General features: G+C 39.4%; 1 protein-coding gene across 1 annotated transcript in view; it reads left to right on the forward strand.

The window, feature by feature from the left end:
- RP1 (RP1 axonemal microtubule associated) overlaps positions 1–21877 on the forward strand; it is a 345533-nt gene that overhangs the window by 43797 nt on the left and 279859 nt on the right. The window contains exons 2-3 of the mRNA XM_044390380.3: positions 5725–6363; positions 7244–7415. Coding sequence (XP_044246315.3) covers positions 5725–6363; positions 7244–7415 — 811 coding nt within the window. The remainder of the gene's footprint in view (positions 1–5724; positions 6364–7243; positions 7416–21877) is intronic.

Genomic DNA, 21877 nt, shown 5'->3' on the forward strand with positions numbered 1-21877 from the left:
ATTCCAAACTTTTTAAATGTGCACTTTGATTTGGAGCTACGAATGCTGCCATTCATGCCAATTGGTACCCTGTAAACATAAGCTTCTTTATTGAGTCAATAGCCATGTCTTTGTGTGAACAGTGATGATTATAAATGAGGTTTGTATCAAAGTTAAACACTACTGTTTCTCTTATCTACTCCTCCCTCCCTCCATCTTTCCTTTCATTATTCAGTGACTGTCTCTCTTCTCTCCCCTCCCTCCCTTATTTATTTTTTAAAATTTTTTAATAGGTGACAAGTTAGGAAGTCAGTATTTACCAGGCACAGTGTGCCATTTCATAGTCTTTTTCTTTTTGTGATCTGTTTGGAGACAACATTTGAGAGCACATGTTTGAATATGATCCTTTTTTCCTGGAGGACCCCTTACCTTGTTTTTGTGGTTCAGAGCTGAGGGAGGAAGCCTGGTAAGAAATCTGATTAGGTGAGGTATTTTCAAATCAGATTAGACTACAGGTAGCCATTAGAGGCAGCAGGTGTCATCTGGGGACCTCATGTGTGACAAAGTCCTGAAACATGCTCAAATCTCATCATGATTAAGCAAAGCGAAAGAGTGCTGCGTATGCAGAAGCATAAAAATCACTTTGTCGCCTGGTGCCTCTCTTATTTGTCTTGTGTTATGCTGAGCAGCCAAATCGTTCACATTTACAGCCATTTTCATTAGAACTACATTGATGCAGTAATAAACGGGAGTGCTTAAATGACTACCATGAGCAAATACTGACTCAGAATTACTTATCAAAGAATGATAAAATGTCAAACTGTTTCATTTTTAGCAGCATAACAACCTTTTTTCTTTAACATAAATAAATGAGAATTTAAGGCTGTCTGAGAGAGAAAAGCTCATGAATTGGTGATCTTCTCCTGAGAAAGATACTGGGTAAGCAAGACAAGGCAAGAAAAACTCTAATTAGGAAGACTTCACAACTGTGGAGCGTGCAAGGAACTGGTTTGTTTCTGGCTCTGGTCCCCTTAAGGTGAATTCTGTCTGGTGATTAGCATCACCTTGGATTAAATTAATTGGCTGTACTCAATCCCTGGGTAGATACGCTAAGAATAAATCCAAAGACATTAGTTTCTTTGCACAAAATGAGCAGGTTACATATCCAGCAACATTGTGTGAATTATATAAATGACTTAAAACATCTTTTTCTTTAAAAGGGAAGTTTCAAGTTCTGGTAAGTATAAAACTATTTGAAATCTCTATTTTGAAAACAATCTGTGTTTAGCTAGTTGTATTTTATTTTCCATTTTATATCTAGATTACATAGTTCTATTCTATCTTTAACCATTAGAAAAAGGAATAAATATTGCTAATAATTATTATCTTTTATCCAAATATGCTAGAAACCTCCACAATTTGCTGATATTGAAGTAGGAGGGAACTTCAGTGTCAGGATATCAGGAAATTCTAGCGTATTCAAACAGGGGTAAAGGCTTTTTGTTTTTTTTTCTTCTGATTACAAGAGCACCATTTACTTATGCATTAGAGGAATTTGAGCGATCCATTAAAAAAGGAAGCTGCTTTTAATTCAACAATGCTGTGACCACCTTAGGGGAGAATTGGTGTTATTTCCTTTTTGAACTCCCACCCTCAATCCCACCACAGAGAGTTATGATAAACTGTGAAATGAATGAATTTTTCTTGTAATGTCAGAGATTTCTCTGAATTGCCACAGGGCTAACCTTATGAATATACCAGTGAGGTAGAAGTCTACTTCATTCTTTCTGAATTGCCTGAATTCCTAGTGTGCAGTAGAAAATTAAATTTAAAATATAATTAGTGAAATGACACACGTGTATCTTGTTATTCTGCAATGTGTTTCATCAAGTGAATGGTGGTAAGAAGGTACAGCCCTCTTGGTAGAGCAGGTGTTTAGCTCTGAGCAGTACAGGTATTGAAAACAATGATGGCAGAGATAAGCACAGTTATGGGTAAACCTAGTGAACCAAAAGGTGTTAAAAATATCTGCTTAATCTTAAAAAGCAATACAAGTATTCATGACAGTTCCACGGTCTGACTTTTGCCAATGAAGAGAACGCAGAGAAGAGGGGAAGATATTGGCAGCATGCTGTCAAGTCACAAGTCACTGGAAGTAGATTTCACTATAACGTGGGCTGTGGGGAAGAGATTTTGTTAACCAGGTCCTTTGCTATTTCTAGGAAAGTCAGCAGTGAGAAAAGTGGAGGGCCTTAGGAATCTTGTTTCCTTTTGTTACTTCTTTGCACCCCTACTGCTCCTTCAGCCTAACCTGCTGGGAGAAGAATTAGACCATTTCAGTCTACTTTGTTCCCTAGATATCCCCCCACCAAGAATATTACTGCCATATCCAACTTCAGAGGGCATGGAATAAACCTTATTATTTAAAAAGTATGGAAAGAGACATTTAAAAATTTCTATCCACATTCTGATCAGTTTTTAAAGCTGATTAAGAAGAGTGCACAAGTAAGACAAGTTAACTAAAAGTTGTGGACGGCTGGTAGCTCTGTTTCACAAAAAGGGACACTCTACTGTCCAGACACACTGACCATGTCTCTGGTCTTGCTCATGTCTTTGGCAGAAGCTGCACGAATCCCTGCCTTCTTCCTGGAGGGCATCTTTACCATTCTAACTCTGGCATCTCAGCTTCACACAGGCTTTCCTGTGGAAGCTGCCATTTCTTCCCACCTTCAGTGCCAATCCCTCAGGCTGGGCTATAGATCCCTCCTTGATATTCTCATGACACCCCCATTCTTCCTTAACGGTGCTACTGAATTTCTTGGTGAATTTTCCATGGGAATTGTAGGAGATACATATGATTATACCAAGACAAAGGTTGAAACACTTCTTCTGGAAGGAATCTGGCTTGCACTTTCTTTCCCAATAATGATATTGTGTACTATATGCACATAGATCCTTTTATTCGATGATAATACTGAATCTTCATCATGTTCTGTATTACATACAAAATGCCCATCTTACCACAGACTCTTAAACCTCACTTGTATGGATACAAAATACTGACACTCTAAAACTTTCCCCAATGATGTCTAGGCATTCCCAGAGATCCTTCTACCTGTAGTGAAGACCATATGAACTTATATTGTTTAGTTCTTGCTACAGCCTCCTCCTCAAGGAGCCTGGCAACCATCCTATAGGTTCTTTATAAATGCTCCTCCACCGCTGGGCATATGGCATCTTCCTAGGACATGGTACCTTCAGTTCAAGGTTGGGCAGCAGTAGGATAGCACAGTGGGGGCCACCTCTTCCCTCCAATTGTCCTTATTTTCTATGTTTTCCTTCCTGGTCCCAGCACAAAGTGTCCATTCTTTTATTTGAGGGGGGAAAAAAGCTATCCCAAGACAAACCACTTAAGCTATTAGCTTACATAACTGTGTCTTAACTTGATCACCAGGTCAATGGCTCTCCAAACAGTGAGATCCAGGCAGAAGACTACTGTAATTAAAAGCCTTGCTTTTGGGTGCCTGGGTGGCTCAGTCAGTTTAGTAACTGCCTTCGGCTCAGGTCATGATCCCAGGGTTCTGGGATCGAGCCCAACATTGGGCTCCCTGCTCAGCAGGGAGTCTGCTTCTCCCTCTGCCTCTGTCCTCGTCCCTGCTCATGCTCTCTCTTTCAAACAAACAAAGTATTAAAAAAAAAAGCTTCACTATGCATTTACATATAAATAATTTTCCAAAATTAGGTGAAAATGTGTTTCAAACACTATTAATAGAAACTATTTTAAAATAAGTATGTAAGTAAACTAACCTAAAAAGTACTTGGAGGCAAAGAATTCTGAAGTTTTTATTAAATACTGAAAAGATTCATCCCTCTTATAGTTAGTGAGGGCATAGAGATTAAGCAGCATGCTCAAGGTCAGACCATAGTTTAGTTCATCAGCTGAGGATAAGAAGAGGTGCAGTTTTGCTGACTCCATTGCAAAGGTGGATTCCCCAGCTTCTGAAGCACAAACCTGCTACAGCGCCTTTATTGTCTTAAGTACTATAATTAAACTGTTTGGGGTGGAGAGTAGGGGAGACATATCTAACTTCTAGGCTGATCTCTGAATGTATTTTCCTAAATTACACATAAAAAATTTGCAAATCATATTGGAGATATACAAAGAATCTTAGACAACAGTTTGCAAACATTTGGGTCGGTGATTTGGGCCAAATTTATAGCTGTTTTATAATGATAAACATGCCTTTTTCATGATCATACTGATCACTTTTATTTAGTTTGCTCAATTTGTCTTCAAGGCTGTAGGGCATTCTTACTCTGTTAAAAGACAATAATAATTACATTGACTTAAAATAGGAGAAAGTAGTCACAGTATGCTACAAATGAGAAGTGAACCCAGAACCAGATAAACCCTTCCATGAGCTGCTCACTTGTCAGTCAGACTCTGGCTTCACTTAGAAAGTAGAAGAGAAAAACTTCAGTGATTGGCTGAAAATGGCTCTTAAATTCCCTCCCAGTGGTTAATTTTAGAACCAGTAATGGGAGCAGTACCTCCATTTTTAGTAGTTCACAGCAATGCTGTCATTCATTCAAAATATTTAAAGCAGTGTTTCCCAAAGTAGGATTAATGGTGCATTAGATAATTTACTTGGATTTTTTATAATATATAATGGAAACATTTTACATTATCTTAATATGGCCCCTGTTTAAGAATTTACATGATACATTTCTTCTAGAATTTAATGTCAGGAAACATTTTCCTCCAGATGAACTCATTTGGTTCTACCCAACAATTTGGACTCAATAAACTCTTCCTGTCTCCCCATTTTTCCTTAACTGCCAGGACATGCAGAACCAAATGGATCAATTGCAAAACTCTCTTATTTCTTTCATAAGATGGCTTTTGATGTGTGTCTCTTTTGTTATTTTTTAATTGTTCAAAAATACCTATTAATTTTCAAGATTCACAAAATTTAGCAATGTATAAGAAACAAATATTTATCCATAGTTTAGCCACTCAGTGATAACTACCATCAACATTAGGGCTATATATACTTTTGGATTTTTTAAATTTTTTTTATTTTTATTTTTTTATTTATTCGACAGGATAGAGACAGCCAGCGAGAGAGGGAACACAAGCACGGGGAGTGGGAGAGGAAGAAGCAGGCTCATAGCGGAGGAGCCTGATGTGGGGCTCGATCCCATAACGCCGGGATCACGCCCTGAGCCAAAGGCAGACGCTTAACCGCTGTGCCACCCAGGCGCCCCTACTTTTGGATTTTTTTCCACTAGTAGAATAAATATGTATATACTGGCAATGGCAAGGCATACATATTTTATAAACTGCCTTTTCACTTAGTAATAGATTATGATCATTTTTCTGTGCCAATAAATACAGACTTATAAAGTCATGTTTAATGGTTGCATAGTTTCCCAGTCCATGGGTGTATACAATATAATTTATTTAACGACATTATTCGTGTCTTTAGATTGTTTTTATCTTTGAATTATAAATATCCTTATTTAACTCTTATGTCTTTTTATGTCACTTATGTCTTTTTATTGTAAACTCCTTAAAGTTATCATTCAAAATAGGCAAGCATAGCGAATGAATGAATGAATGAATGAATGAAATGCTAGGAATAGCCTAGATATCTAGAACTGTAATTAGACTGCAGTTGCATTATCATGTATTCTTTATAGTGCTGTCATTATTGGAGATGAATAATTTTTTTCTCCTTCTAGTTCTCGGCCAAAATGAGCGAAACTTCTTCCACTAGTTTTTCCATGTTTCATCGGACTTCTTCTGAAGGTCAAGTTCCTTCTCCTCGCCACCTGAGCATCATGCAACCTGTTGTGGCCAAAAAGATCAGTTTCTACAAGAGCGGAGACCCGCAATTTGGCGGGGTCAGGGTGGTGGTCAATCCTCGTTCCTTCAAGACATTTGATGCTTTGCTGGATAACTTGTCAAGGAAGGTGCCCTTACCTTTTGGGGTGAGGAACATCAGCACCCCTCGCGGAAGGCACAGCATCACACGTCTGGAGGAACTAGAGGACGGCCAGTCGTACCTGTGCTCCCACCGCAGGAAGGTGCAGCCAGTGGACCTTGACAAGGCCCGCCGGCGCCCACAACCCTGGCACAGCAGCCGGGCCATCAGTGCGCACTTGCACCATTCCCCCGCAACCGCCGCAGCTGCCGCAGCTGCTCCCGGCATGCTGCGCGCCCCGCGAAGGCTCTTGGTCTTTAGAAATGGCGATCCGAAGACTAGGCGTGTGGTTATTATGAACAGAAGGGTCGCGCAGAGCTTCCAGGCCTTTCTGCAGCACCTGACAGAGGTCATGCGGTTCCCGGTGACCAAGCTGTACGCCACGGATGGAAGGAAGGTGAGTGTTCCCGGGGTTTTTCATGTCTGAGCTCACGTCGTGTGGGACATGGATGGAGGCCCCAGAGCTAAAGGAAGGTTTCATGTACGTATGTGTGTGTTCCCACCCTTATGGGAGGGTGCTGGCTCACCTGGGTGGGTGGCCCCACTCTTCTCTGGTCAGAATCTGAAGAAGGCACTGCCATGAGGGGCTCTTTTAAATCTCACACTCCCTCCCCCTTTCTGCCTTCCATGAGCACCGAGTTGTATAATGTGTTGGCACAGAATGCAATCGCGATAATATTTCTTGAAAAACCATGGCCAAGAATGATATTGTTAGGTAGAGAAAGCATTTTTTCTGCCATCCTTGCTGGAGGATGGGTGGAAGAACAGGGGAGAGCTTCCCCTCATCTGTCAGCGTGTCCACCAGGCCCTTTCTCAGCTGGTTTAGGGTAGACGTTTGTCTACAGCTGGATATTTTGGTGGGGGAAGCAGAGGCAGAACTGCATACCTTTTAAAGATTTCTTTAGTTATGGTAGAAGACTGATCTCTCTTCAGTTAGTATATAGGTTGAATAAAGATGTTGGTTTTGTCACCCCCACCTTGATATTTAGTTACTTTGTATACATTATTGGTGCCTAATGAACACTTGGTGATTATCCCTTTCAAGCCTTTAAGGTTGTTGAATTGATTCTACTCACTATAAAATTAATATATGGAAAGGTGGCACTTGGCTGGCTCAGTCCAACTGACTCTTGATATCCGGGTTGTGAGTTTGGAGCCCCACGTTGGATGTAGAGATTATTTAAAAAAATAATAAAATCCTAAAAAAATTACCATATGGAAAGAACAACAACTTCATGTTGCTCATGTAAGGACCTTAAATCTTTGGTTTCTTCTAGGTTCCCAGTCTCCAGGCAGTGATCCTCAGCTCTGGAGCTGTGGTGGCAGCAGGAAGGGAGCCATTTAAAGCAGGAAATTATGACATCCAGAAGTACTTGCTTTCTGCAAGATTACCAGGAATCTCTCATCATGTATACACCAAGGGAAGTGCTAGGTCAGAAAGCAGAAAGAGTAAGTCACTTAAATATGTAGCTCTTATTTTTAGCCCTGAGTTGTGTTTTTTTTTTTTTTTTTTTTTTGCCACAACATCAAAGGAAAAAAAAGCAATCTATGCTTAAATGGCCAATTTCCTTTGTCACATGAGAGAAGTGAGGGTGTCAAAAACATTCTAAACTGGAATTGGTTATATGTATAGTTGGAAAGAGTCATAGAGATTGTATGATTTTTTTTAGATTCTTTTCAAATCAATCAATGATTAAATTGATGAGGTAAGCCTTTATTTGTGTGTGGGGGGCATATAATACCTAGATAAAAAATAAAAATACCAGCATTTCTTGATTTGGAGAGGAATTCTTTGGAATTTGTATAAGTGACATCGGGTAGTTACAGAGTTTTCTCCAAATAATACTATGCAACATCATAGCTGAGCTCAGCAGGTTAGTTGAGTGACTTCTTTAAAAAATCTCTAAGTACATATGAACTCCACTTTCTGAAGTTATTCCAGTAGAAATCACAGCCCTTGGATCCATTTTTTAATTTATTATAAGAATTCATGTAGTCAGTTCACGCTGGTTAATAATAATCTAGGTTGATAATTCCTTAGGAAATGCTACACAATATAGCATAATCCTTTGGGTAGGGGAGAAGGAGGGCTTGTTGATGCCCAAGAGTGTAGGATGGGCTGTAAATTCTCTATGCAGGCATGGTTAATCATATTATTCATTGTGCTCAATATTTTAATCTCATTATTCATTATGCACAGTTTTTTAGCTCTATGCTAAGGAGCTGATTGCCACTTATACTTAAATTTTGGTTTTTATTTAGATGTGGAATAATAAACCCTTTAAGTAGTATTAATCCCTCTACTTATTGCTAAAGCAGGTAAAACTCATCTATTATGGATATACTCGTAGATATCTATTAATGTTTCTATTTCATAGGCATTAGCTACCAAGTATCTGTTAAGCATATGGTAGTACTGTTTCACTGTGCTCATTTTACTAAATTGATTTTATTATTTTGTGTGATATGGGTTGTGAATACGGTTTTTGATGGTGTTAGGGAATCTGAGGGCTTTGTTAAATTTTACCTAAAAAAATTTTAAGTGAGGCCTTTTCATTTGTAATTTTGGTAAATGCATACAAAGAATAAGAGAAAATATTTTGAGGCTTATACTCTGAAATGTTGAAGGTATTTAATTGATGCCCAGTATATGTAAATCTATACAAACTACTAATAAGAATTTGATTGTGTTTAAGAAGCTTGAGTACTAAAGTTTTCTTTAGAGACACACAGTTATATTTTTAAATATAACTAGATATGTTGGTCTGTTGTCTAGCTCTGTTCTCTTTTGTGCCCTATATTAAATCAAGTGTACTAATTATACAAAGTGAATGCTAAATTAATAATTATTACTTGATTAATGTTGACTTCTAAATAAATTCTAAAAATGTTTTAGCTTTCATAATGTTATAGATGTCTCTCTTAGATATGCACAGGTAGGAAAATGAGTATCATTATAAATCATTACTCACTTTGCATAAGTAAGCAGCACTTAGACTCTAGTTTCAGTACTGGTAAACAAAACAACAAAACAAAATCCCACAAAAATCTTTTTATTTTTGCTAGAATCCTTAGCAATTTCTACTTCATACTTTCCTTATTAAAATTGCCTAATTAAACTCACTAAAATTAAAATTCTGTGAATCTCATTATTGAAGTAGGATTATAGGTTCTCTTTCTGAGAGTGGCTTGTAGAAATGTACCAGATACTATAGTGAATTCAAATAATCAATGAATATATAGAGGTGAGAAACATATTAATAATGTGTTACTATGAAATTCAGAAAATATGATTTTTATACTAATTATTTTTCTTTTCTTTCTTTGCTGCCTCTTCTGTTGGATATTTTATAACTTCTCTGTCTTCTGCATTTTGATGTGGGGCATCTTTTACTCTTAAAATCTTGAAAGTGAGGACACATGTGCCTTCGAGCCCAAAGTCCCAGATTTATTCTGTTTCTTCTGACAAAATACATAATAGTGATTGCTACTCAGACCATTCTTTTGCTTCTGAAAATTACTTGGCCTTAGAAAAAAATGATTCTCAGAATTTATTGATATATCCTTCTGAAGATGATATTGAGAAATCAATTATTTTTAATCAAGATGGTACCATGACAGTTGAGATGAAAGTTCGATTTAAGATCAAAGAGGAGGAAACCATAAAATGGACCACTGTCAGTAGAGCTAGTCTTTCTCATAACAATGAAAAGAGTGAGATAGGTGGTTTTCCAGGAAGAACAAATGATCGGTCTTCTGGCTTAAAAATTACAGCATGCTCATTGTCTGCAGATGTCTCATCCCTGGAGAAAGACAATAATCAAGAGGGCAGTTTGGCAGAGGACATAAACACTCAAATGACAGATCAAGAGACTGAAACTTGTGCTTCTGCTAGTTGGCAGAATGCTGCTATGGACACAAACACCATCCAGAAGACTAAGGATCAAGCAAAGCATCATTTTTATAGGCCCCCTACACCAGGACCAAGGAGAGTGAGACAAAAGAAATCTGTGAGAGGGAGTGTGACCTTGGTATCTGAAACTGAAGTTCAAGAGGAAATGATCTACAGTGAAGAGAGGGAAGACGGGGAAAACAAATCTGAGTACTGTATGTTCACACATTCTTGCAGTAAAATGTCATCAGTATCTAACAAACCAGTGCTTGTTCAGATTGATAACAATGAGCAGATGGAGTCATCTTTAGAAGGAAAAAAGGAAAGCAGGCTGCTCAAGTCAGGTGCAATATGTGCTGGTGTTGTAGAAATTACAAGTCAGAAGATGTTAGAGATGTCTCATAATAATGGCTTGCCACAGACTATATCAGAAAACTCAATTGTGGAGGAAGGTATAGTTGATAGTGTAACATCAGACAACAAAACTAGTATCAAAAACTTGAGACCTTGTGGTAACACCAGTGATAGATTCAGGCCTATTTTAGCAGATACAACTGATTCTTTAAGTAACACCTCTGGAGCAGACAGAACTATTTCTGAGACCCCAGCTTTGGTAGGGTCTTCCACTGTCACCACAAGAATCGACAGACTAATTAATGAATTTGCTCAGTGTGGTTTAACAAAATTTCCAGCAAATGAAAAGCAGATTTCATCATCTGTTGCCAGCAAAAAGAAGATGAAATCTCAGCAACAAGTGATAAATTCCAGGTATCAGGATGGGAAGATTGCAACCAAAGGACTTCTTAGTAAGAGAATAAACACAGGAGGTAGAATTGCACAGGAAATCATATTGGAGGATTCAGACTCTTCCCTTAAAGGAGGAGTACTTTGTGAGGAAGACCTCCATGTAAGTGATATGGTAATTGAATCAAATTATTGTTGTTCTGAAAGTAATCTCAATCCTGTGAATTCTAAGAATTTCCATGTAAATAAATTAAATACTCTTCAGAATCCTAAGAAGGTTCAAGGACTTTTAACCAAAAGGAAGTCCAGACCACTAAACAAAGTAAGTTTAGGAGGACCTACAAAAAGAGAAATTGGTCAAGACAGTGAAGTATTTCCCCATAATGACTTTAGGTGTTACAAAAATAATTTTGAAGATCACAATTTATTTCATGTGTTTAACTTCCTTGAGCAAAAACCCAGTGCTTTTTGTGGACCACAGGCTCAAGCAGAAATAGCATCTTGGTATTTGAGAGGAATGACCAAGAAAAGTTCAGTTTCAAATGTTAATAATTCACACATAACTTTAAAAACCCAGAAAAGACAAAAAGGGGGTAAGTTGAAATCAAGTACTATTGTAAATAAACAACATGTTACAACCAGGGCTAATTCCTTAGCTTCTTTGAAAAAAGCTGTTTTTCTTGAGGATATTAGCCATCATTCAGTTCAAAATTATATACAGAGATGGTTGCAGAGCATAAATCCGCATTCAGCTTTGCAACGTAGAAAATCGGCTCCACTATACAAAAAGGAAAGGAGTGTGGTAAGTTATAACAACAATGGTTTTGTAGGAGCTAATTCCCACACAAGTTTTGGAAAAGGAAATAATTTTGTTAGGGAAAGTAATAAATGCATAACTAAGTTAAGTACCAGTTCGACAGAAAATCTAGGCAAAAAGGTAGATAAATCTTTTGACAAAGATAACAGTGAAGAACTTTCCAAAGATCTCTGTGAGAATCAGGTTGAATCTCTGAATGATGCTTGCTTGCTTCCCTTGCATGAAAATTGTGCTTTGTCACAGTCAGCTATCAGTGATCATACTAAAATCCAAGTATGTGCTGAAAAATTAGGACCAGAGGTAAGCCTTGTTTACCAAGAAATAAACCTAGCTACAAAAAGGCACAGTGTAGAGGCTGCTATTCAAGTAGATCTTATGAAAGAAGATACTCCAAAAGACCTTTTACTAGTCTTGTTGCTTCGCCAACTGCAAGCTTTAGTTCCTAGTATTCATAAGACTCAGAATGGAATTATTCAAATGCCAGGTTCACTTGCAGATGTTCCCTTCCCTTCCTCAATATGTAAGTCATATACTGATGTCCTTCTAGCTTGGCTTTTGGTGCTAACCTTAAAGGGAAGTATAGATAGCTTCTGCCAAGGTGATGCTCACAAGACTACCAACAGAGCTTCAGAAATAATTGGATTATTGGAGGTTCTAAAGCATACTGTCATCACAGAGGAAGCTGATGATTTGAAGGCTGCTGTTGCCAATTTAGTGGAATCAACCACAAATCAATTTGGACTCACTGAGAAAGAACAAGACATGGTTCCAAGAGGATTTTCTGCAAATTGTTCCACACCCAACATCCAGAGAGTTCCTCAGTGCATTGAAAATGAAAAAACACAGAAAATCTCCTTTTTAGATGGAGGCTACTCTGCCAGTGAGGACTGTGGCCCTGGAGTCTGTGTTTCAGAGTTGACTTGTTCTTCATGTCAGATGTGCACTGTGAATAAGACCTGTCTTCCAAAAGAGACTTGTAACCTCAGTGACATTTTTTCCCCTAGTGATGGCTGTACCATTGATCAGACCTCCATGAATAAGGCTTGTTTCCTAGGAGAGATCTGTTCACTTACTGATGCTCTGTTTCCCCATCAGGCTTGTGCTCATGATGAAAACCATAATTATGAGGCATCTTGCCCAGTTGATGAGACCTACATTCCCAAGAAAGTCTGCAATACCAGTGACTTTTTCAATTCCAAAGAAAACACATGTGCTGATAATTTGGAATTGGCTGAAGAATTAGAAAGGATCAATGAAGTTCAGAAAGACCAAAATATTTTGGCAGACCCTTTGTGTAAACATGGCTTTAATATATTGTTGTCACACCAAAATGTCAGCAATTTAAGCCATTGTGTCTTTCCCATAAATGAAACTGAACCAGAAATTGATAAGGACCGTCGTTCTGTAGCTGAATTTAAAAATTGTTCATTAAAGAAATTTCAGGGTAAAAATGCATCTACATCCTCTGATAAGGAAGACTCAAAGACTTCTGAAGAACCAGGCTCAATAACCAATAGCATGACATCAAGTGAAAGAAACATTTCAGAATTGGAATCTTTTGAAGAATTAGAAAACCAGGACATTGATATCTTTCATACAAAGGTAAATGCAGGAGAGCAGGCCACTGAAGAATTGATCAAAAAAGAGTTAGAGGCTAGTGAAAATTTGGAATTGATAGAGGTCTGCAGCAGGAACATTACACAAGAAGAAAAAAGAAATGGTGTAATTTGCGAGGCAATCAGTAGGAGGCTGACACCACCACCATCTCTAGTGTTTTGCTATGATTCTAAGCAAAATACTGAAAAGGAACTCAATGAAAGAGAAACTAAAATGAGTGTAAAAATGATGGTGAAACACATGGAAATTGGAAGTTACTCAGAGTCCTCTCTTGATTTTAAAAATTGTTTCATAAAACCAGTGACTTCTGATTGGTCAGAATTTAGACTAGACAGTGAGAATGAGCAGCCATATAAAACATCCAGTGATGGCCCCAATGGCAGTGAGGAGATTGCCCAAGAGAAAGAATACAATAAAGGATTTGTTAAAAGGACAGTGGAAAAACTTTACGGTAAAAGGGAAATTATGAAATCATCTTTTTTTTCTGGGTCTGTGCACAGATCTCAGGTTTGTCCTTACAATTCTATGGAATTTCAGTGTGCCGCGAAAGTAGGTCTTTATGATTCTGAAGGTCAGTCATTTGGGTCTTCTGAACAGGTATCTAGTAGTTCATCTATGTTGCAGAAATTTCCAGATGAAGGTCAAGATAAATGTGACTTTAATGATGTGGGGGCCAGTTATCATGGGGGAGACATTGTAGGACATGACACAAAGCAAAATGATCATAACAGAATCATTAGAGACATAGAGGAAGGGGTACTGATTGATAAAGGAAAGTGGCTCCTGAAAGAAAATCACTTGTTAAGAGTATCATCTCCTGAAAATTCTGGCTTCTATGGCAATGCAGACACCACATCAGTGGATACTGTACTTAATAACAGCAGTGAGGTGCCATATTCACATTTTGGAAATTTGGCTCCAGGCTCAAACATGGCTGAGCTATCCTCTTCAGAATTGGAGGAACTGACTCAACCCCTTGAACTGAAATGCAGTTATTTTAACATGCCTCATTGTACTGACTCCGAGCCTTTTTGTGAGGATTTGCTAGATGTTCGAAGTAAAACTGGTGCCAAGGAGAAAATACCAGATCATCATGCAGGAGAGAAGGCTAGTCATAAGTCAGAAAGAGTATGCACATCAGTCACTCATGTCTTTACGTCTGCTGGTAACAAAGTCCATCCTGTCTCTGATGATACTATTAAAAACCAACCATTGCCTGGTAGTAATGTAATTCATGGTGCACTTCAAGAAGGTGACTCTCTGGATAAGCTCTATGCTATTTGTGGCCAGCATTGCCCTATACTAACTGTTACCATCCAACCTATAAATAAAGAAGACCGAGGATTTGTATATTGCAAAGATTCTGATATTGAAAATTTCTTGGGTCTCCATTTATGGATGAAAATACACCCATATTTACTATCATCAAGCAAAACCATGTTCAGAGATGAGAACAATAAAGCAAGTGGTAGAAAAGCATTTATTGATACTGCCATTGATGATACATTTGATCAGCTTTATTTTAGCAATACATTTTACTTGATGGATAAAAGAAAATTAAGAAAATTAAAAGGAATTAACTCCTTGGGCTTAGAGGAAGAAAATAATTTAAAGAAATTTCAATTATATTTAAAGAAAAAGTTTTGTGTGAATTTCTTGCACACATCATTTTTGGTTATGGACGATGTGAATTCAAATACATGGGACCCCACCAGTCAGACAAATGAAATCTTCGAAGTAGCTGATGAGAATAACAATTTACTAGATAGCAGATTTCAGAACTCATTAACAAATCTCAACCAAGTAGTAAGAGAAAATAGTGACTGTCATTTCTCCTTTGAAGCACGTGGTCAAACCTGCCTATTTTACCAAGTTGAGACATCCTTAAATATTAGCAACAGAAATGTATTAGAAATATTTTATATATTTGAGGATGAAAATCTTTTTATTTGGGAAGAGGAAAGCCAATTTGATCTTGAAAACAGTGATGGACAAGATTTGTAATTTTAATACCAGCACAGCTTTTTTAAATCAATGTGTTTTTTCCTCATAATGAGATGAAACACATGGGATGGATATAGACTAGATAACCTCTAAAAATTTTGGACTTTAAAATGAGCTTATTTTAGAAAGCATGCACTTGGGTAATCTGATTTGACTTTCATTATTCTGCTCTTCCTCATTTTTCCAAAAATTACAGACTCAGTTTTTACTCTGTTATTTTTGAAATTTCTGTGTTTTTCTTGAACATATGTAATTTCCTGGAACTGTGATTTGTTTTAGGACATCATAAAAGCCCTACGGACAGGAATTATATCTTTTTTCTCTCTTTTCATGTTGTTCACTTTAGTGCAAAATGTGTATTGGTGAATAAATGGAATAGACATAGTCTCCAACTGTACTTCATTTATTAATTTTAACTCTGATTTAATAAAGGTATGAAGGTAAGATCTCCACAACACTCTCGTAAGTTTCTTGTTCCTAATGTGTTGAATCTCGTTTCCTCAGAACATCTATCTAATGAACTCACAAGCTTTTCCAAGGGACAGGATTCACCATTTTTCCTCATGATTAGAAAAAGATGCTTTACTACTATGCTGCCTCTCCAGTACTTTGCCTAGAAATTATAATCTTTTAAACAGTAGTAAAATATCAAATCCAAATAGGTCAGAAAAAAAAAAGGAAAAACTTAAGGGATGCTCTGTGAAGAAAAAGGAGGTGGAATGGTTTAATTTGGGAAAGAAAATTTAAAATGTAAAATTCTCGAGGGAGTTAAGATGGCGGAGGAGTAGGGGACCCCTTTTTCAGCCGGTCCCCTGAGTCGAGCTGGATAGGTACCAGACCAGCCTAAATAACCACGGAATCAGCCTGAGACGCAGGATGATGCATCTGGATCTCTACAAATGAACATCTCCAGCGCTGAGTATTGAGGTACGAAGCGGGGAGCCGTGAAACCGGGCACAGATATCGGAAGATAAACGGAAGGGGGAGGGAGCCGCCGCGTTTGGGCGCCGGGAAGTGGCAGCCACCTGCACGGGGGAGCGGGCGGACTCACAGAGGGCACCCGCGAGAGAGCGGACTGAGACCGGTGAGCCGTGAAGGCGCGCCACCAGGCATCTCCCGGAACACCGGAATCCCGGTGTGCTCAGGGGATCCAGACTGAGACCGGGAACTCCCGGAGCGCGCGCGGGGCGGCTGGTGGCTGGCGGGCCACCTGCACGGGGGAGCGGGCGGACTCGTGGTCGGCACCCGCGAAACAGCAGACTGAGACCCTGAACCGGGTGCGCGCGCCACCAGGCTGCTCACGAAACTCCGGAATCGAGGTGTGCTCACCGGGCATAGACTGAGACCGGGAGACCCGGGAGCCTGCGGGGCGGCCGGTGGCTGGCGGCATTAGAAACACAAAGGACAGAGACGCGCCGGCCCTGGAAGTGAGGGCAGGGACGCCGGGTGTGGGGCGCACATCCCGGGACGCTGCAGGGTTGAGCAGCACCAACAGTAATAGAGTTAAAGTGGCCAGAACATCAGTGGAGAACGGGCCGCAATCCCTCTGTTCTGCGACAATGCAGCCTCTGCTGCTCGGACCCTCAGAAGAGGCATAGCCGGCTGCCAGGTAAAGCCGCCAGAGAACAAAAGCCTGGAAATACCGGCTCAGAGAGTGCCCATCCCCATCCTCCCTCGCAGGGGACACGGAGACTCTACCCAAACAGGGTTGCCTGAGTATCGGCGCGGCAGGCCCCTCCCCCAGAACACAGAAGGCAGGCTGAAAAATCAAGAAGCCCACAACCCAGGCGCCTGGGTGGCGCAGTCATTGAGCTCCTGTCTCCGGCTTAGGGCATGATCCCAGCGTTCCGGAAAGGAGTCCCTCATCGGGCTCCTCCGCTGGGAGCCTGCTTCTTCCTCTCTCACTCCCCTGCTTCTGTTTCGTTCTTGCTGACTGTATGTCTCCCTCTCTCAGATAAGTAAATAAATAAAATCTTTAAAGAAGAAGCCCACATCTCTAAGATCCCTATAAAACAAGGGGCACGGCCTGGGACCCAGTCAATAATTTTGGGCTCTGGAAACCCCGCAACCTCTCTTCATCAGAATGACAAGAAGGAGAAGCCCCCCCCAGCAAAGAAAAGACAGTGAGTCAGTGGCCTCTGCCACAGAAGTAACGGATATGGATGTAACCAAATTATCAGAAATGGAATTCAGAGTAACAATGGTCAAGATAATGAGTAGACTTGAGAAAAGTATTCAGGAAAATATTACTGAGAATATAGAATCCCTAAGGGCGGAAATGAGAGCGAATTTGACAGAAATTAAAAATTCTATGAGCCAAATGCAGGCAAAACTAGAGGCTCTGACGGCCAGGGTCACGGAAGCGGAGGAAAGGGTTAGTGAATTGGAGGATGGGTTAATAGAGGAAAAAATAAAAATAGAAGATGGTCTTAAAAAAATCCACGCCCACGAATGTTGGCTACGGGAAATTACTGACTCAACAAAACGATCCAATGTTAGAATCATCGGCATCCCCGAGGGGGTGGAGAAAAACAGAGGCCTAGAAGAGATATTTGAACAAATTGTAGCTGAAAACTTCCCTAATCTAGCAAGGGAAACAAAAATTCGTGTCCAAGAGGCAGAGAGGACCCCTCCCAAGCTCAACCATGACAGACCTACACCACGTCACGTCATAGTACAATTCGCAAATATGAGATCCAAGGATACAGTATTGAAAGCGGCCAGGGCAAAGAAATTTCTCACGTACCAAGGCAAAGGCATCAGAATTACGTCAGACCTGTCTACACAGACCTGGAATGAGAGAAAGGGTTGGGGGAGCATTTTTAAAGCTCTTTCAGAGAAAAACATGCAGCCAAGGATCCTTTATCCAGCAAGGCTGTCATTCAGAATTGATGGAGAAATAAAGACATTTCAGAATCGACAGTCACTAGCCAATTTCGTAACCACGAAACCAGCCCTACAGGAGGTATTACGGGGGGTTCTATAAAAGTAAAAAGGCCCCAAGAGTGATACAAAACAGAAAGTCACAGCCAATACAAACAAAGACTTTACTGACAACATGGCAGAATTAAAAGCATATCTCTCAGTACTCAGCCTGAACATTAATGGTTTAAATTCTGGCTTCAAATGCCACAGGGTTGCAGATTGGATAAAAAGAAATGACCCATCCATTTGCTGTCTACAAGAGACTCATTTCGACCCAAAGATGCATTCAGACTGAGAGTAAGGGGATGGAGTACCATCTTTCACGCAAATGGACCTCAAAAGAAAGCTGGGGTAGCAATTCTCATATCAGATAAATTGGATTTTAAACTACAGACTATAGTTAGAGATGCAGAAGGGCACTATATTATTCTTAAAGGAAGTATTCAACAAGTGGATATGACAATTATAAATATATATGCCCCCAACAGGGGAGCAGCAAGATACACAAGCCAACTCTTAACCAGAATAAAGAGACATATAGATAAAAATACATTAATAGTAGGGGACCTCAACACTCCACTCTCAGAAATAGACAGAACACCCTGGCAAAAACTAAGCAAAGAATCAAAGGCTTTGAATGCCATACTCGACGAGTTGGACCTCTTAGATATATATAGAACACTACACCCCAGAACTAAAGAATACTCATTCTATTCTAATGCCCATGGAACATTTTCAAGAATAGACCATGTTCTGGGACACAAAACAGGTCTCAGCCGATACCAAAAGATTGAAATTATCCCCTGCATATTCTCAGACCACAACGCTCTGAAATTGGAACTCAACCACAAGGAAAAATTTGGAAGAAACTCAAACACTTGGAGACTAAGAACCATCCTGCTCAGGAATGACTCGATAAACCAGGAAATCAAAAATCAAATTAAACAATTTATGGAGACCAATGAGAATGAAAATACAACAGTCCAAAACCTATGGGATACTGCAAAGGCAGTCCTAAGGGGGAAATACATAGCCATCCAAGCGTCACTCAAAAGAATAGAAACATCTAAAATGCAGTTTTTATATTCTCACCTCAAGAAGCTGGAACAGCAACAGAGGGACAGGCCTAATCCACGCACAAGGAAGCAGTTGACCAAAATTAAAGCTGAAATCAATCAAGCAGAAACCAGAAGTACAGTAGAGCAGATCAACAGGACTAGAAGCTGGTTCTTGGAGAGAATCAATAAAATTGACAGACCACTGGCAAGACTTATCCAAAAGAAAAGAGAAAAGACCCAGATTATTAAAATTATGAATGAAAAAGGAGAGGTCACGACGAACACCATTGAAATTGGAAGGATTATTAGAAATTTTTATCAACAGCTATATGGCAATAAACTAAGCAATCTGGAAGAGATGGAATCCTTCCTGGAAACCTATAAACTACCAAGATTGAAACAGGAAGAAATTGATTTCTTAAACAGGCCAATTAATTATGAAGAAATTGAGTCAGTGATAAACAACCTTCCAAATAACAAAACTCCAGGCCCGGACGGTTTTCCTCGGGAATTCTACCAAACATTCAAAGAAGAAATAATACCTATTCTCCTAAAGCTATTTCAAAAAATAGAAACAGAAGGAAAGCTACCAAACTCATTCTATGAGGCCAATATTACCTTGATCCCCAAACCAGGCAAAGACCCCCTCAAAAAGGAGAATTACAGACCGATTTCCTAATGAATATGGACGCCAAAATCCTCAACAAGATACTTGCTAATAGAATCCAACAGTTCATTAAAAGGATTATCCACCACGATCAAGTGGGATTCATACCTGGGATGCAAGCGTGGTTCAATATTCGCAAATCAATCAGCGTGATACATCATATCAACAAGAAAAGACTCAAGAACCATATGATCCTCTCAATCGATGCCGAAAAAGCATTTGACAAAATACAGCATCCTTTCCTGATTAAAACCCTTCAGAGTGTAGGAATAGAAGGTACATTTCTCAATCTCATAAAAGCCATCTATGAAAAGCCTACTGCAAATATTATTCTCAATGGGGAAAAGCTGGAAGCCTTTCCCTTAAGATCAGGAACACGACAAGGATGCCCACTCTCGCCACTATTATTCAACATAGTACTAGAAGTCCTTGCAACAGCAATCAGACGACAAAAAGGGATCAAAGGTATTCAAATCGGCAAAGAAGAAGTCAAAATGTCTCTCTTCGCAGACGACATGATACTCTATATGGAAAACCCAAAAGAAGCCACTCCCAAACTATTAGAAGTTATAGAGCAATTCAGTAACGTGGCGGGATACAAAATCAATGCTCAGAAATCAGTTGCATTTCTGTACACGAATAACGAGAACGAAGAAAGAGAAATCAGGGAATCCATCCCATTTACAATAGCACCAAAAACCATACGTTACCTTGCAATTAACTTAACCAGAGACGTAAAGGACCTTTATTCTAGAAACTATAAATCACTCTTAAAAGACATTGAGGAAGACATAAAAAGATGGAAAGATATTCCATGCTCATGGATCGGAAGAATTAACATAGTTAAAATGTCCATGCTACCCAGAGCAATCTACACTTTCAATGCTATCCCGATCAAAATACCGAGAACGTTTTTCAAAGAACTGGAACAAATAGTCCTTAAATTTGTATGGAACCAGAAAAGACCCCGAATCTCCAAGGAACTGTTGAAAAGGAAAAACAAAGCTGGGGGCATCACAATGCCAGATTTCAAGCTGTACTACAAAGCTGTGATCACAAAGACAGCATGGTACTGGCACAAAAACAGACACATAGACCAATGGAACAGAATAGAGAGCCCAGAAATGGACCCTCAGCTCTTTGGGCAACTAATATTTGATAAAGCAGGAAAAAACATCCGGTGGGAAAAAGACAGTCTCTTCAATAAATGGTGCTGGGAAAATTGGACAGCTACATGCAAAAGAATGAAACTTGACCACTATCTCACACCATACACAAAAATAAACTCCAAATGGATGAAAGACCTCGATGTGAGACAGGAATCCATCAAAATTCTAGAGGAGAACATAGGCAGCAACCTCTACGACATCGGCCAAAGCAACCTTTTTCATGACACATCCCCAAAGGCAAGAGAAACAAAAGATAAAATGAATTTATGGGACTTCATCAAGATTAAAATTTCTGCACATCCAAGGAAACAGTCAGAAAAACTAAGAGGCAGCCCACGGAATGGGAGAATATATTTGCAAATGACACTACAGATAAAGGACTGGTATCCAAGATCTACAAAGAACTTCTCAAACTCAATACACGAGAAACAAATAAACAAATCAAAAAATGGGCAGAAGATATGAACAGACACTTTTCCAATGAAGACATACAAATGGCTAACAGACACATGAAAAAATGTTCAAAATCATTAGCCATCAAGGAAATTCAAATCAAAACCACACTGAGATACCACCTTACGCCAGTTAGAATGGCAAAAATAGACAAGGCAAGAAACAACAATTGTTGGAGAGGATGTGGAGAAAGGGGATCCCTCCTACATTGTTGGTGGGAATGCAAGTTGGTACAGCCACTCTGGAAAACCGTGTGGAGGTCCCTTAAAAAGTTAAAAATTGAGCTACCCTATGATCCAGCCATTGCACTACTGGGTGTTTACCCCAAAGATACAGACGTAGTGAAGAGAAGGGCCATATGCACCCCAATGTTCATAGCAGCAATGTCCACAATAGCTAAATCGTGGAAGGAGCCGAGATGCCCTGCAACAGATGACTGGATTAAGAAGTTGTGGTCCATATATACAATGGAATATTACTCAGCAATCAGAAAGAATGAGTTCTCAACATTTGCTACAACATGGACGGCACTGGAGGAGATAATGCTTAGTGAAATAAGTCAAGC

The sequence above is a fragment of the Ursus arctos genome, unplaced genomic scaffold (assembly GCF_023065955.2).
Source record: "Ursus arctos isolate Adak ecotype North America unplaced genomic scaffold, UrsArc2.0 scaffold_6, whole genome shotgun sequence".
Taxonomy (NCBI): Eukaryota; Metazoa; Chordata; class Mammalia; order Carnivora; family Ursidae; genus Ursus; species Ursus arctos.